General features: G+C 45.1%; 1 protein-coding gene across 8 annotated transcripts in view; it reads right to left on the reverse strand.

Moving 5' to 3' along the window:
- The window catches only part of HECTD4 (HECT domain E3 ubiquitin protein ligase 4), a 162,058-nt gene that overhangs the window by 85,870 nt on the left and 58,576 nt on the right, over positions 1-17,612 (reverse strand). For all 8 annotated transcript variants that reach the window (XM_084762073.1, XM_084762068.1, XM_084762072.1 and 5 more), the window contains exons 8-14: positions 16,846-17,038; positions 12,533-12,691; positions 8,718-8,831; positions 7,921-8,061; positions 4,255-4,487; positions 3,764-3,909; positions 1,215-1,285 (exon numbers count right to left, since the gene is read on the reverse strand). In XM_084762073.1, coding sequence (XP_084618199.1) covers positions 1,215-1,285; positions 3,764-3,909; positions 4,255-4,487; positions 7,921-8,061; positions 8,718-8,831; positions 12,533-12,691; positions 16,846-17,038 — 1,057 coding nt within the window. The remainder of the gene's footprint in view (positions 1-1,214; positions 1,286-3,763; positions 3,910-4,254; positions 4,488-7,920; positions 8,062-8,717; positions 8,832-12,532; positions 12,692-16,845; positions 17,039-17,612) is intronic.

Here is a 17,612-nt window from a genome sequence, read left to right on the forward strand (position 1 = left end):
CACACATCCCAGGATGCCTCTGATCTCTCTATATAGCTGAGGATGACACAGGATTCCTCATCATCCTGCTTCTACCTCCTAAGTGCTGGAATTACAGGCATGTGCCACCATGCTAGAATAAAGCCAGGTATGTGGCACACGCCTTTAAACCCAGTACTCAGGAGGCAGAGGCAAATGGATCTCAATGAGTTTCAGGACAGCATAGTCTACAAAGTGAGTCCAAGATAACCAGGACTGTTATGGGGGGGGGGAAAAGCCCAAAAAACCAAAATAAAAAAGAAGTCATTATAAGCATCTCTACTCCAGATTCTAGAGCTAGATCATAGGAAGAGGGATAAAGCTTAAGGATACTTGAATCACAACTTCTGCTTTCAACATGAAATGCTGACCTTCATGCACACGCTTTTGTCGTTGTTGGTTGTTTGGGGTAATATGAGGAACCTAGGAACTCTTGCACGGTAAGCAAACTTTTTATGCATGAATGACAGCACCGGTTTTTTTGGTTTTTCTTTTCTTTTCTTTTTTTTTAAAGATTTATTTATTTTACATATGTGTGTTGCCTAGATGTATGTGCATCATTTGGTATGCCTGGTGCCAGCACAGGTCAGAGGAGGGCATCAAATCCCCTGGAGCTGGAGTTATAGATGTTGTGAACTACCACGTGGTTGCTGGGAACCAAATCAAAATCTTCTGAAAAAACAGCCAGTGTTCTTAACTACTGAGCCCCAAATACACATTTTTTCAAGTATGCTGACTAATAGGAAGAAAATGAGAACTCACTGTGTCAGTGCCTAGCTGTTTCCTTAAGAACAAGAGAGAACAGGATATTCGGCTACCCAGGTGGCTAAGGAGAACTGAAAGTTCAAGGCCAGGTGGGAAACTTAGTGACATTCTCTCTCACAAAGTAAAAGGAGGAAACAGGAGGGATGGCTCAGTGGTTCCCAGCACCTACACCGCCTGTTACTCCAGTTTCAGGGGATCTGACACCTTTTTCTGGCATTCCATGGGAACTTCAAGTATGTGGTGCCCAAGACATGCAGATAAAAGAACCAGAATACAGAATATAAATAATTGAGTCCCAAGTAAAAAGAGGGCTTTGGAATACAATCAGTGGTAGAGTGCATGCTTAGTACATTCAAAGGCCTAGGTTCAATTCTTAGTAATACACACATGCATGCACAGTTGTTCAAGGACACTTCGAGGAGAATTCTCACCTTCTGTTAAGACCAGCTTCAGTAAGTTATTGATTTCAGTTTCACCTGGGTATAAGATATTTAAGCCAGAGCTGAAAGACAGAAGGATCAAAAAGTTTTTAAAACATTCCATAAAATAAAAACTCTAGCTATTTAAATTTTTGTTAAAGATGCCAATCTGGGCTGATATAGTGGTATGCACCTGTAACTCCAGCTCTTGGGAAACTGGGAGCTGAGAACCTCATCTCAAATTCAAAGCCAGTCTGGGTTACATACAGGAAAACACTGGCCATCACCTTCCCCACCCCAGGAGAAGTTGGGAGCTAAATTCACAGACATGATTTGGTCCAGTTGTTTCCTCTAATAAAGGAGATCTTTCCACCATTGGCCGATAAATTACCAAAATGATGATATATGTCCGACTCCATGAAGAACCAGTAAAAGACAATTTGAAAGCTATGAAAAGCCAGTGTTGACAAGCCAGTCATACTGACATGTTGGGCCCTGCACACAACCCACAAATCACAAGACAAAGAAAGAGAATGCCTGATCTCAGCTTTTTCAGAAGCCTGAAAGAACAGGGTGGAAAATGGCATCAGAGATATTTTTGCTTTTCCTTGCTGTGGAGCTGTGGCGTACAATCAAGTGTGCAGGTTCATCACACAGCCTGAATGTGTCCTGTGTCTCATGCACTTAAAAAGCCATCACAAAGACAGAACATCACCACCCCATCTCCACGAATTTCTGCCTGATACCACATTGACTTGTTGCTTTAATGCTCAACAGGAAGTAACTGAAAACAGGAAAAACAAAAACAAAAACAAAACCCCTGCTCTCTGTGCTCATTCCTGCCAGTCTCCATTGGCCTCTAAACTACATTTGGTTATACGACGGCTCTACTTCTATAAAAATGGGTTGAAATAAAATAACAAATCAAGAAACTATACTGAAGCCATCTGAGGTACAGAAAGCATTTCAGGCCAGCTTGGTCTACATAGTGAGTTCCAGGCCAGTCAGGGCCATATAATAATTTATTAAAAATAATTAATACTTGGCATAAGGGCACATGCCTATAATTCCAGAATTGAGAGACTGAGATATAGGAGGATCTCAAGTTCAAGGTCAGTCTGGGCTATATCCAAAGACCCAGTCTCAAAAACAGAAAACAACATAAAAATGCCAAGTAACCAAACCAAACCAAACCAAAACCCAACCCAGAAACAAAACAACAAAATTTTCACTAGGCTATGGCCCACATGTTCACTAGAGAGGAGGCTGGGAGGACAGGCCAGTAGATAAGATGCTTGCTCTGAAAGGACAAGGACCTGAGTCCCATCTCCAGTACCATGTAGAAAAACTGGACACAGCGGTACACGTCCTGTTCCACTGCTGGGAGACAGAGCCTAGAGGACTCCTGGGGGTTGCTAGACAGATAATCCAGCCAACTGGGAAGGTCCTGGTTCCCGGACAGACCTTGTCTCAAAAGACAGAGCTAGTCAGTATCAGCCTCTGGCTTCTACATGCAAATGCACACACATGTGCACAGACACACAGTCAAAAATACGCTTTAAGAAAATAATTTTAATTCACTAGAGAATCCACAAGATTTTTTTTTTCTTTTTAGATAGTCTCACTGTGTATCTCTGGCTGGTTTGGGACTCATTATGTAGGGCACATTGGCCTTGAGTGCACAGAGATTGACCTGCCTCTAAAGTGCTGGGAATAACGGTGCATGGTGCTAAGCTAGGCCAGCAAGATTTTAAAAAATATTCCTATATTACTGTGTGTATGTATATGCATGTGTGCGCGTGAAGTCATGCTCCTGCCACAGTGTATGTCAGGAGTCGGTTCCCTCTTTTTGCAGGGATTCTGGGATTACACTCAGGCCATACTGCTTGGGTGCTAAGTGGTTTGTTCTACTGAGTCATCTCGGCAGCCCTCCAAGATTTTGAGCAGGTTGATGAGGACTAGTACAACTAAGCGCTGTCCTACATCAGGCTACCACCTCATAAACCTACACAGTAGGTGCAATTCTAATCGCACCTCACAGCTCAGCAGACAGAAGCCACAGCCAGTGAAACAGCAGAGCAAACTCCAGACGCCAGGGCTGCTCATGCCAAACACGCTCGCTCTAAAGCAGCCTGCCACACTCACACTCGGAACAATCGAGCTGCTTGCAGCTGTCCACTTACAACCACTGCAACAGTTTTGCGTCCCAGGAGGTGGTGGCACTCGCCTGTAATCAAAGCCCCGGGGAGGGGCATGGGGGGGCGGGGTTTGGAAGCAGGTGGATCTCTGTGAGTTCGAAGCCTGGTCTACAGAATGAATCCAGGACAGTCAGGGCTACACAGAGAAACTCTGTCTCAAAAAAAAAAAAAAAAAGTTTGTTTTTCTTTTCTTTTCACAATGGAGACACCTGTGTGGGCTGCCTTTGGTGCTGGGGGAATGCTCTTCAGTTGGTGAGGTCCAGATTCCAGATGGGCTGAGCTACATACACTACAGCCTGCAGAGGGGGTCCCAGTGCATTCCTAACTCTGCAGGGAGCACTGAGAAACCCACTTGCTGTTTACCTGATGGCAAGACAGACCTCCTTCTGAATTTCAGGGCAGATTCGATCTTTTGGTGCCATCAACAACTGCCAAAGTAGCAATCCTGACCGCCGAATGATGTCTCGGTTCCTTTCAGTTTGTGGGCTGAAGAAAAATTTAAACACCACCTACAGAAACATAAGGGGCAGAGCTAAGTATGCACATTCTGCCGGGATAAAATTAGCCCTCTGAAAGAAAGCACATGGTAGCTGTGCTTAGAAAATGTAACAGGTACATTTTCAACTGCACTCTCTTCTACTGCACCACAGCGTATAGTAAATACCTTCCACACACTGACAGTGGTGACTAGACAGCATCATCCCACTAGGCCAAGTGCAACGCATAGGATGCTGACAACCCTAGTTAGGGGACTGGAAGGCGGCAAGATGCAAAGCAGAGCTGCTGAAGGTGCTTCTTCAGGGAAGAGATGGCTGCTGCCTGTCGTCTGGCTAAGCTCCCCATGGCACACGTACCTGAAAGACAACGAGGATGCAGCGTACAATGCAGGTATTGCCATTAACCATGGCCTTCTCCATGATGTCACAGATGCTGCTCAGATGGCGTGCCTCAATTGGGTGCTGCTTGCCCAGGACGCTTGTGATGGGAAGGTTGGGGTTCGTGGCCAGAAGATTGAGCTGGTGAATGCACATGGCGCCTACATGGTGCAGTAGCTGGTTTATGACCTCACTCGTGCTGACGGCCTCTTCTGGAAGATGCAAAGGAAGCACAGTGAGGAGGGAACAGACATGCCAGTGTCCCAGAGAGGCGAGTCACCAGGGCTCAAAAGCTGTGTGCGCACAAGGACAGACTCCTGGTGCCATCGATGCCGCTGGTGCTCCAGCACCCTTCCTGCCAGATGTGGGATGTCAATATCTGAGAACTTCCAGTTCCTAGAACACAGGTAGCTATCACTTACTGGGCTGGTTCTATGTGCTTAACAATGGGACAGTTTGACATGCATGGTTACAAATTTAAACTCTTTTACGCCTGATTATAGAGCAGTAAGCAAAGAGGGAGAGAGGGTAAGTTACCTACATCACACACCCACCAAGTACATGAGCTCAGGTTTGACTTCAGGCCATCCCGGCCCAGAATCCACATGGTGGAGAGGACACATACATACATGCACACACACTAAATAAATAAAAATGTATTAATTACTGTGGTAATTAATACATGTTCACTCTCTTTCCAGGGGGTGGAGTTGATGTCCCTTTAGGTGTGATCTGAACTCCTTCTAGCCAATGTACCGAATTGGTAGAGTGGAGAAAGCAGGTGGCCATTGCTGAAAATAGGCTGTCAGTTTTGCCATCCCTCCCAACTGGTCAGGTTGATACAAACCTAAGATCTAGTGTGAAGTGAAGGGGACTTGACCATTGCGCTATTCTCTTGGCTAATAACTTGAGTATAGACAGAGTCTCATAAAGCCCAGGCTAGGCGCAGACTCATAGGTAGCCAAGGATGATCCTGAACTCCTGATCCTCCTGCCGCTGCTGGATACCCACTAGACTTAACTACAATAGTTTTGGTTTTGGTTTGAATAATTTCTTGGGGTTGGGGATGTAACTCAATTAGTAGTGTTTGTCTAGTATGTATAAAGCATAACATAAATCGGGTGTATGATCCCCACATTGGGAAGTGGAGACAGGAGGATCAGAAGTTGAAGATCATCCTTAACTAGATATTGAATTTGATTTTGTACTGGAATACATGAGACTCTGCCTCAAAGTTTGATTAATTCTTTCTTTTTCTTCTTCTTTTTTTTTTTTTTTTTTTTAGATTTATTTATTATTATGTATACAGTGCTGTCTGCATGTACACCTGCAGGCCAGAAGAGGGCATCAGATCACATTATAGATGTTTATGAGCCACCATGTGGTTGCTGGGAATTGAACTCATGACCTCTGGAAGAGCAGTCAGTGCTCTTAACCGCTGAGCCATCTCTCTAGCCCTAATTATTTATTTATTATAGAATTTTTATTCATTTTGTCATAGTCATATACTTTCATTTATTTTTTTTTAAAGATATTTTCACTTAGTTTTTAATGTACTGTATTTTCTGGCATATAAGATGACTTTTGTTGTTGTTGTTGTTTTTGGTCTTTTGAGACAGTGAAGCCTCCACTGTCCTGGACTCACTTTGTAGATCAGGCTGGCCTTGAACTCACAGCAATCCACCTGCCTCTGCCTCCCAAGTGCTGGGATTAAAGGCATGCGCTACCATGCTCAGCACTAAAATAATTTTTAACCCCCAAAAAACTGTGCCTAAGTCAGAGCCTGCAAATAGACACATGCCTGAGTCTGCTGCACAGAGTGTGCATTGGAAGAGGGATAGTCTTATTCGGCGAGGATATTCCAAACTCTATTAAAAGTGCTAATATTATATCATTTGTCTTATATGCCCAGTTGTCTTATATATCGGAAAATACAGAATTTATAATGGCTACATTAAAGCTGTCTTCTACCAAGTTCAACATATGATTTTCTCTACAGTCTCTATAGGGCTGGACTTCATTTTTTAACCCCCTTTTCCATTATTGTTCCTATTCTTTTTTTTTTTTTTTTTAAGATTTATTTGTCATATATACACAGTGTTTTGCCTGCATGCACACCAGAAGAGGGCACCAGATCTCATTATAGATGGTTGTGAGCCACCATGTGGTTACTGGGAATTGAACTCAGGACCTTTGGAAGAGCAGCCAGTGTTCTTAACCTCTGAGCCATCTCTCCAGCCCTACTGTCACTATTCTTGCATTTGGTATAAAGATGAAGCCTGGGCCTTGCCCCTTCTGATTGTCTCTCATACACTAAGCCACACTCCCAGTTCTGGGTTTTATTTCAAGGCTTGGTGACTATTAACCAACAGTCATAGGTGGCACTTCAAACTCCTGAGCTAGGAACACTTTAATCCTATGTAGATCTATTTGCAAAGAGGCATCCAAGTTGGACACCTATAAACTGTGCCTGATATGTAATCTCCGTTTGGCCCTCTGACAATGCATTCGGTTTACATTTATCCAGACATGCGCATACAGCAAGGGCCCTTTCAGGCTCCCTTACTGAGGGCACTGTACAGAGGCCCCTGCAGGGACTCATTAAATCTCCATGAACTCTGCTGTTCTGCTGAACTAAAGGTGGTGCTGCTGCTGCAGCTGAGACAGAAGCTCAAGCCCAAGTCCAGCCCTCAGGAAGCAAAGCTGCTGATTTTCACGATCAGCCCCGCTCTGGCAGGACGGCTATCACGGCAGGGTGAATGGAGACTAGAGCAGCCTCAGCTAAAAGAGCCACAGGCTCCCACTGTTCTCACCCAAAGCACTGAGGGCAGTGTGCCAGTGGTGGTTGTTGTTGCTGGTTTTGTTTGTTTGGTTGGTTGGTTTGTTTTTTAGATAATATCTCACTATGCAGCCCTGGCTGGCCTGAAATATATTATGTGAACCAAAACATTACAATAGCATAGGACTTCAGCCCCAAAATCCAATATTCAATGTTGTGGGTTTTTTTTTTTTAAGATTTATTTATTATTATATATACAGTGTTCTGCCTGCGTGTACACCTGCGGGCCAGAAGAGGGCACCAGATCACATTACAGATGGTTGTGAGCCACCATGTGGTTGCTGGGAATCGAACTCAGGACCTTTAGAAGAGCAGGCAGCGCTCTTAACCACTGAGTCATCTCTCCAGCCCCATATTTTGGGTTTTGTTTTGAGGTAAGATGTCAGTCTGGCCCAGCCTGAACGGGAACTCACTCTGTAGCCCAGGCTAGTCAGAATGCAGAGCAGTCCTCCTACCTGAGCCCCCCACTTGCTGAAACTACATGAGACCCACCCCAGCACCAATAATCAAAGTGTGCATCTAAGTTTAGATTTTGGGGGAGAAATCTCCCCCGTCCGCCAAGTCAGGGCTTCTCCGTGTGGCGCTGGCCAGGGTTTTTCTTTTAAAAGCCGACAAGTTCCTCAAAATCTCCCCTGTATTACATGCTTTCTCCTTCCACATAGCCAGCCTCCTCCACCATAAGCAACAGTAGGTTCTGGTTCCTAAGTTCCCAGAAGGAAGCAGCAGACACACTCTGTTGCTGGCCTACATTCTCCCCTAGGCTGCACCTCTACTCTGTCATATTTGAAGGCAAGAGCGCTGCTCACCTTTGGGTTCTGTGATGATGTGGCTGACCCCCAGCCTCTGGCACACGTAATGGAAGGCCTGGTTCCCAGGGTTGCACCACTGGTCAATGTAGTCATTTGAGCAGGTCCACAGCATGTTGTTCACTGTATCATAACAGGCACCTGCAAACAACACAGGTCACTAGCTGCCGTGCCACTGCACACCTGAACACATATTCCCCACAGCATCGCCAAAGAGCAAAGGGCAGGAATTCTCCCCAGCGCTGACAGCCAGATCGCTACTCCCAAAAATCTATATGACAGCACACTAAATTGCAAGTGAGCAAAAAGCTTGAATTTAATTTGCAACTTTCTCAGTTCCTATGTGAAAAGGAACAAATCACAAACTATGTGGTTTGCGATAGCTGATTCATATGACCTACTTCCAAAACGGATTCAGGTGGCTTTCATGAAAAGTCCAGGAATCAATAGGAATAGTAACAGCAACGCACAAGACAGTCTAGTGGAGCCCCAAACTTCTGGATGTGCTCCCTGGTGGTCAGGACAGGGAGCAAGCCCAATGCAAGGCGTCAGGTTGGTTCTCTAACGTGTGCTCAAAGTAATAAAGCTCTGTATAGCATGGGCTCTGGGGACTGTACTGGGCACCACCTTACAACCTAATGTGTGTCTTCAATCTGAGAACCTTACACACGGAGGCTTCCATACTAAGTGCCTAAATTAATGGGTATTAGTATTTAAGGAACTAGAATGCCACAGGGAATTGGCAAGATTTTTCAAGGGCTGAAGGTTCCAAGGAAACAGGTGTATTTGTGTCTTACCCAATCCTGGTACAAGAGCACCACGCCCCAGAGAGCTTCCAGCAGCATCTATGAGATCTGCACGACTTGTGAACTGACCATCAGAAATGTTGTACACCAAGCTGGAGGCCAGGACTGTGAAAACAGACAGCTGTTTAACGGTCCTGAAGACTATTCTTTAAAGCTTCCATTTTAGGCTCCTAACCCAACTTTTGTGGAAAATTCCCTTTGTTTTCTATTGATAATAACAACAAAGCAATAAAATAAAAGAGAAGACCTCTCTCTGAAAGTAATGCTGACCAAATGTCTTCATAAGCTTGATACTAAACTATATTTCTGTTTCTTTGTTTTTTCCAGACAGGGTTTCTCTGTGTAGCCCTGGCTGTCCTGGACAAGGCTGGCCTTGAACTCACAGAGATCCACCTGCCTCTGCCTCCTTGAGTGCTGGGATTAAAGGCGTGCGCCACACCCCCCTCCCCCACCCCCCCACCCCCGAACTATATTTCTGAAAGTGAGTTAAAACAGCAATATGGACATGAAGGTGCTTTCTCCATCAGGTCAAAGGTGAACTGCAGATCCAGGAAGGCTTGGGCCTCACGATGGCAGCATGTGTAGGAAATGGTTCAGCTGGGCCTTGCGAGTGCTGGTTTGAGGTTGCTCTCCCCGCCAGCTCTCACAGTGGCTCTTACAAACACTTTGGGCTTTTCCCTTACACAGGAGAGGGGGGCAATGGAGAGGAAGGGCTTTAGGGATCTAGGCTTGAATTCTAAGCCTGGCACTTCTGGATGGCATAGGAAAGTAGTCACTAACCTCTCAGGCTCCTACTTGCAAAGCGAGATAATATAAGGTGCTGTGTTGAATAGCGTTATGTCAACCTGACACACCCTCAGCCATCTGAGAGAAGGAAGCCTCAATCGAGAAAATTCCTCCAAAAGGTCAGACTACAGACAAGTCTATAGAACATTTTCTTAATTAGTGACTGATGGGGGAGGACTCATCTCATTGTGGGTGGGGCCACCTCTGGACTGGTGGTCCTGGGTTCCATAAGAAAACTGGCTGAGCAAGCCAGTAAGCAGCACCCTCCATGGCCTTTGTATCAGGTTCTGCCTCCTTGAGTTCTTGACTTCCTTCAGTGATGGACTGCAATGTGGAAGTGTAAACCACATAACCCCTTTCCTCCTCAACTTGCTTTGGTCATGGTGTTTCATCATAGCTATAGGAAGCCTAACTAGGACAGATACTTACCTCACAGTCTCCATGCAGATGAGTTTAAAATGTCAATCATATAAGTGTCACTTGCTATTGCTGACATCGCACCCACACCCACACTGTTTTGGTTTTGGACACAGGGTTTTACCATGATGTCCAGGCTAGCCTCAAACTCTGATCCCCCTGCTTATACTGGGATTGCAGGTGTGCAACACCACGCCTGGGGTTATGGACTTTCTTTCTTTTTTGTTTGTTGTGTTTTCTCCTTTGTAGTCTGACCTTAAACTCACCATGAAGCTATGGCTTTTGATCCTCCCAAATACCAAGGCAATGGTTCTCAACCCCTTCAGGGATTGAACGACCTTTTCACAGGGGTTGCATATCAGATATCCTACATATCAGATCTTTACATTACAATTCGTAACACTAGCAAAGTTAGTTATGAAGTAGCAATGAAATAATTTTATGGTTGGGAGTCACCACAATGTGAGGAACTGTGCTAAAGAGTTGCAGCATCATTAGGAAGGCTGAGGACCAGCAAATTAAAGTTTATGGGTGGGCCGGGCGTGGTGGCGCACGCCTTTAATTCCAGCACTTGGGAGGCAGAGGCAGGCGGATCACTGTGAGTTCGAGGCCAGCCTGGTCTACAAATCGAGTCCAGGATAGGTAAGGCTACAGAGAAACCCTGTCTCTAAAAGAAAAAATAAATAAAATAAAATAAAGTTTATGGGTGTGCTTCACCATTCCTGGCTCCTTTCTTCCTTCTCAACATTCTCAGTACTGTACCTCTTACGTTTGTTTCCTTTCCTTAGTGGTGGGAACTACACTATTTCCAGGTTAAACTAGACCATCTTTTTCTTCCCCTGTCCTGGGGGATGAAACTCAGGGCCTTGAACACAGTAGGTAAGGACTGCACTGAGCTATGCCCCTGCCCTCTTTTTATGTTTCCTACTGTTCTGTTCCACAAAATGATCTTGCCCACACTTCTTCTCCAAGTGCTCCTATCACACAAGCCTACTCTGCCTGCACACATAGATGAACACCCATTCCTCACCATTCCAATCTGAGACCTCAACAAGTCCCTCCTTTCTGTTCTACTCAGTGACGACCTCTACGCTCACATACTGAAAGCCTGTCTCCGCTTTCCAACAGTGACCAATGGCCATTTCTAGTTGTCACAGACATCACTCCTCAAAGCTCAGGTACCTCCAACTCCCTAACAAGCCCATGCTCTAAGGGCAAGAACTGGCACTCCAGCATACTACTTGGTCGGAAGACAAGCGTGGGATGGGTGTGTCCTTGTGCTGAGATCCATGGTGACTAGTGTGGAGCAGGCCACAGAAGGAAGCGTTTCCTGGGCTGCTATGGGGTCAGGGCATCAACTGCTGATGCTAAGGAGACCAAAAGAGAGTTTGGGACCAGGCATGGTAACCCACACCTTTAATCCCAGAACTCAAGAGGCAGAGACAGGTGGACTACTGTGAGTTTGAGACTAGGCACGGCTATATGGTAAGGCCCTGTATGAAAAAATAAAAACAAGTTTAAAAGTTACATTTTGAAGGCTGGGTTGTAGCTCAGAATAGCAGTGCTGCTGGGCAGTGGTGGTGCACGCCTTTAATCCCAGCACTCAGGAGGCAGAGGCAGGCGAATCGCTGTGAGTTCGAGGCCAGCCTGGTCTACAAAGGGAGTCCAGCACAGCCAAGGCTACACAGAGAAACCCTGTCTCAAAAAAAAAAAAAAAAAAAAAAAAAAGAAGAATGGCAGTGCCCTTCTCAGTACCAGATAAATTAACAAATTCTCCATCTGTACCTCATTGCCCATTATTGTTTTGTGTTACCAGAGAGCAACTATACAGCGGAAGTTAAAACAGTAAAAAGAGTTTCAGTTAGAAACTGTGGAGGATTGGATGAGTCCAAGCTCAGCCTCAGTTGGTGAAGCTCTCTGGAGAGGTTATGAGGAGGTGTAGCCCTTCGGGAGGAGATATGCCACTGAAGACAGGCTTCGAGAGCCTAAAGACACTCCCCCCCCCACACACACACGTCTGGCTCATTCTCTCTGCTTCATGCTCGTGATGAAAAATGTGATTTTTCTGAGCTGGGAGTGGTAGTTGCACATCTTTAATGCCAGCACTTGAGAGGCAGAGGCAGAGGTAGACAGATCTCTGGGAGTTTGAGATCTGGTCTACAAAATGAGTTCCAAGATAGCCAGGGCTGTACAGAGACTCTGTCTCAAAAACAAAACAAAAAGAAGTGATTTTTCAGTGACCTGCTATGCTGCCATGCCTCCCTCCCATTACAGACCCTTAGCCGGGTGGTGGTGGTGCACGGCTTTAATTCCAGCACTTGGGAGGCAGAGGCAGGCGGATAGCTGTGAGTTCAAGGCCAGCCTGGTCTGCAAAGCTAGTCCAGAACAGCCAGGGTAACACAGAGAAACCCTGTCTCGAAAAACCAAAACCAAAACTGAAAAACAAAAACAAAAAACCAAAAAACAAACCCTTATCCTTCTAGAACCGTAGCAAAATGAACTCTTCCTTAGGCTGCCTGTGGTCATGGTGTGTATGAGAGCAACAGAAAAGTAACTAATACAGAGATATGCCAGGAAAAGCATTCCAAATAAGACGTACTTACTTTTTAAAGACGACAGACCACTTGTTCCTCCAAAAAGAGAGCGGGTAGCAGAGCTGCCTGACCCCCCTGGAGGTGGGACCAGCATCACCAAGTATGTGCCACAGGTATACATGGGTGTCTTCCGCAGCATTTTCAGAGGAAGGCCACAGCTAGTATTTGCTGGAAAAGGAAATGAAAAGGCTTATTAACTGGGCATAATGGCCTGTGCCTGTAATCGCAGCACTCACAGAAGCAGAGGCAAGCAGATCTCTGTGAGTTCGAGGCCAGCTTGGTCTACAGAGTGAGTCTAGGACAGGTAAAGCTAACACAGAGAAACCTGTCTCAAAAAAATAAAGAAAGGAAGAAAAGAAGGAAGGAAGGAAGGAAGGAAATGCTTAGTAAAAGTATCTTGCGTTCTCATGAATCTGATTACAAAACAGCCTTGGCTCTAATGAGGAGTTCAGAGTGAAACAAAGATAGGCCACGACTAGACAGCGGCAGCCGGAGAGATGGCTCAGTGCGTATGAGCGCTGGTCCTTCTCCAGGGGACGGAGTGTGACTCTCAGTCCCATGTGGCAGCTCACAACTGTCTGTAACTCTAATTCCAGGGGATCTGATTCCCTTCTAGCCTTCGAGGCACACAAATGTTGCACAGACATACAAATAGCAAAACACCCATACACACGAAATAAAATAAATAATTATAAAAAGATTAAGCAGAGGCCAGGTGTGGTGGCGCACGCCTTTAATCCCAGCACTGAGAAGGCAGAGGCAGGAGGATCGCTGTGAGTTCTAGGCCAGTCTACAAAGTGAGTACCAAGGCTACACAGAGAAACCCTGTCTCAGAAACAAACCAAACAAACAAACAAACAAACAAAACAAAACAAAAAACAAAACAAAAAAAAAACCTGACTCCAGATCTCCTATGGGATAGTCTGGCTGTCCTCAAGGTGTTCCCAATGTCCAGTATGCCTCATGACTTTAAAAATTCTTACACACACACACACACACACACACACACCACCACCACCACCACCACACAACAACAACAAATTCAGCCAGGCGTGGTGGCACATGCCTTTAATCCCAGCACTTGGGAGGCAGAGGCAGGCGAATCGCTGTGAGTTTGAGGCCAGCCTGCTCTACGAAGCAAGTCCATGACAGGCAAGGCTAACACAGAGAGACCCTGTCTCAAAAACGAACAAACAAAATCCTTCCAAAAGAATGAATGCTCACATGGAATAAATGTCAACAGAATTCCTCTTGTTTGTGCTTTAACTGGAAGTTGATATTCTAATTAAGCTATATTTTAGTTTATAGAAAACAATTTTTGAAATGATGTATCACTGGCTGGCTTGAAACTTACAAATAATAGCCTGAGTCTACCTCAGAATTTGCTTAAAGCAAATTCTTGATAAGTCTGTGACTTCACATTCATTGCAAACAGTTCTGGACACAGAATCAACTGAAACTCCCAGCCACCCGGGGCTCTCAGGACATCCCTCACGTGGTGATTATAAACCTACATGGCTTACACCAAGCCATTATACATACAGTTGTTTCTATTTTGAGGGTCAGTGACTTAAGATACCATCAACAGAATAATTACTGTTTCTAGTCAGGCGGTATGAAATGCACATCATCTCCCCTGCTTCCTGGCACTGAGGTGTGGAATATGTGAGCTCAGCAGGTGGAGTAGGTGATGTCACCAGAGCTTCGGGAAGCTGTCAGGCTACAAAACCCAACTAATTGTTCATAGTCGCAACAGAGAGAAAAATCACTCTCAAAGACTTAGATTAAAAGAATATGCAAAGTGAAATCTTTCTCTTTTTAAACTATTATGCTTTAATTTGCCCACAGAGAGCAAAAGAGGGCACTGGGTCCCCTGGAGCTGAAGTGACAGGTGGTCCTGGGCCACCAGGAACCCAACTGTATTCTTCTGCAAGAGCAGCAAGGAAACCTAGTCTTTCTGATGTTTTGAATACTTCTGTTTCAAATAGCTCCATTTTTAAAAACCATAAGCTCTCAACAAATATATTCTTCCTCAGGACATCAATTTCTGGGGCAATGAAAATCCAAAATGTTAATGAGTGAGTGGAGAACTTTAGGGGCTTTGTAACCTAGTATGTTCTTCCAGACAGACTCACTGACAAGCAGTATGTTTTAGCTTGTCACAGAATAAAATGCCACATTTTCTAAGTTATTTTTATTTTTGTTAATTATTGATTGGGGGTAGTATGCATCTTTGTATATGTGTAAAGTGTGTATAAATATGGGTGTGAGGCCTGAGGTCTCCTTCCAGGAAACATTACTAAGGAGTTGTCAACTTTACTTTTGTTGTTTCTGTTCTGAGGCAAGGTCTCACTCTGTAGCCCTGGCTGGCCTTGAATTCACAGAGGTCTGCATGGCTAGTCCTGGGAGCACAAGAGGGCACCACCACACCCAGCTTTTCCCATATATGTTGTGGAATGAATTCAGGTCCTTGTGACTTTACCAACTAAACTATCTTTCTAGCTCCAAAGCTTCAGGCTTATGAATGTTCAATGAATTATCACAATCTATCTAGACTAGAACTGGTGGGTTTTCAGTGTACGATATAAAGTTCAGTGAACACAAAAGCTCATAATAAAAGTACAACAAAATAAATAAAGATATTAGTTTTCACAAAAATCTAAATGTGGGGGCTGGAGAGATGGCTCAGAGGTTAAGAGCACTGCCTGCTCTTCCAAAGGTCCTGAGTTCGATACCCAGCAACCACATGGTGGCTCACAACCATCTATAATGAGATCTGGCGCACTCATGCAGAAATACATGCAGGCAAAACACTGTATACTTAATAAATACATTTTTAAAAAAATCTAAATGTGTGTCCATCCATGTGTGAGTGGTTTTGAGATAGGGTCTCTCTGTAGCTGAGGCTGATCCCAAACACACAGCAATCCTCCTGCCCCGTCTTTCGAAGTGCTGGGAATTATAAGAATGAGTCATCACACCCTACTAAGAAATCTAAATATAGTGTGCCTTCTGAGGGATGGTTCTGCGGTGAGCCACTGTTACTTTTCCAGAAGAAGAGAGTCAACTCCAGCACCCTCATGGTAGGTCACAGCATCTGTAACAACTGTAACTCCAGGTCCTGGAGATTCAATTCTCTTCTGGCCTCCATGTGCACCAAGACACAAGTGTGGTCCACAGAAACATATGCAAGCAAAATACACACACACATAAAACAAAACTAAAACACACTCCTAAGTGACAGGTCCGGGGTTCAAGGCCATCCTTGGCTACATGAGATCAAGACAGAGGGTTGGTGCAGAGCCGGGAGGCAGGTTGTTACTTTTCTTTTTCTTTCTTTAGAGAAAGAAAACAGATTTACTAAGTACACTGAAAGGAATATGGTGGGCATGGAGGTGTAAACACAGAAGACTTTAGCCTGTCATGAAGGGGTGCCCTCTTTGCATTAGTTATTTATTGTGCGTGTGCATGCATGTGGAGGTCAGAAGGCAGCTACTAAGGTCAGTTCTCTGCTTTCGCCTTTTATGTGGCTCCAGGGATCAAACTCAGGTCATCAGCCTGACCACAAGCACCTTCATACAACAAGCATCTTGCAAACCTCAAAAACAGTGAGCTAGGTGAAAAGAGCTGATCTGTTTAAAGTGTCTCCTTTAACTCTGATGGACTAACCCACGCTAGAGCAACTATTAGTGAAGTAGTCACACGGATAGCACAGAGGCCCATGCCAACAAGACCCTGTTCCTACATACCTTTATTGGTTTTGTTTTTGGAGACAAGGTTTCACTGTTGGCTAACCTGGACTTGCTTTGTAGAGCAGGCTGGCCTCAAAATCAACAGAGATTCACCTGCCTCTGCCTCTGTAGTGCTGGGATTAAAGGCGTGCGCCACCACACCTGGTCTGTCCACACATTCTAACATAGTAATGAAGTATTTCCTGCATAGTCCATTATGAGTTCACCACAAGTTTTTCTTCTTAGTGTTTCAAACACTAGAAGGGTTAACGCAGAGCATCAAATTCTCCTTTTTTTTTTTTTTTTTTTTTTTTTTGAGAGCATGGGTGATCTCACATAGCCTAGGCTCACGATCTCCTGCCTTAGTTTCCTACGTGCTAGGACTGTGATGTATATTGCCATAGCTAGCTGCATTTTTCTAGACATCTTCCCTAACAGTGACAGTGAAGAGGCTACCGGTAAGACAGAACTGCTGCAGGGCTCACACTGTGCCCACAGCCTGGACCCGCTGGTCACTGCCCAGAGGTGCAGGTAGGGCGAGCCCTGCACCCCACAACACTGTACGCAGGTGGTCAGGAAGAGACAACGCACCTGCTTGATCCTCCTTCAGCGTGTTGGAGATGGTGGAGCCAGTCAGGGCTGCGAGTGTTGCCGACGGGGAGGCTCTGTACCGAGACAGTCTGCTGAGGAGCATCTCATTAATGCTTTTGGCAGACTCGCCCTCTTTTCTCATTAGGATTGTGCGTTCCTGAAGCGGGTTGGCTACAAATACCCCATTTTCCACCTGATATTTAAAGAAAAAAAGGTCCTGAGATGATGCTTCCATTCAGTCAGCAGATATCCTGAGACTATTTCTGAGACTTGGATGCTTACAAAGCATTTTCCGGCCACCTGAGCAAATACCTCTCTCCACATAAACCACTTCCACTCTCTGGAGGTGCTGCTTCAGGCAGGCGCCATTTTCTCTACTGCCTCTGCCTTAAACTGTGCCCCCAATCTCACTGCACCCACCCTTGCCTCTGGCATGTCTACCTAAATACCTTTTGTCCCTAGATTTTAACACATCCACTTCTTACTGCATTGTCCCCCGCCCCATGCTCTATTTATGTTACACAACTCTAAATATAACCCTGTAAAAGCATCCAAGACAAAAATCAATCTCCTTAAGCATGGCGTTCAAGCATTACCCATCTGGCCCGATGAGGAAATCAATAGCTAATGTAAAACAGTCTCTTGCTGCACTCAGTGCTCTGCAAACTGAAATGACAAGGCACCAGTGAGCAGTGAGAAGTGAGCAGAGCAGGTTAGGGCATGAGTACCAAATCTGCAGAACCTTAGTGTTGGGGTGACTGCACTAT

This window comes from Acomys minous, assembly GCF_964271855.1.
Source record: "Acomys minous genome assembly, chromosome: 16".
NCBI lineage: Eukaryota > Metazoa > Chordata > Mammalia > Rodentia > Muridae > Acomys > Acomys minous.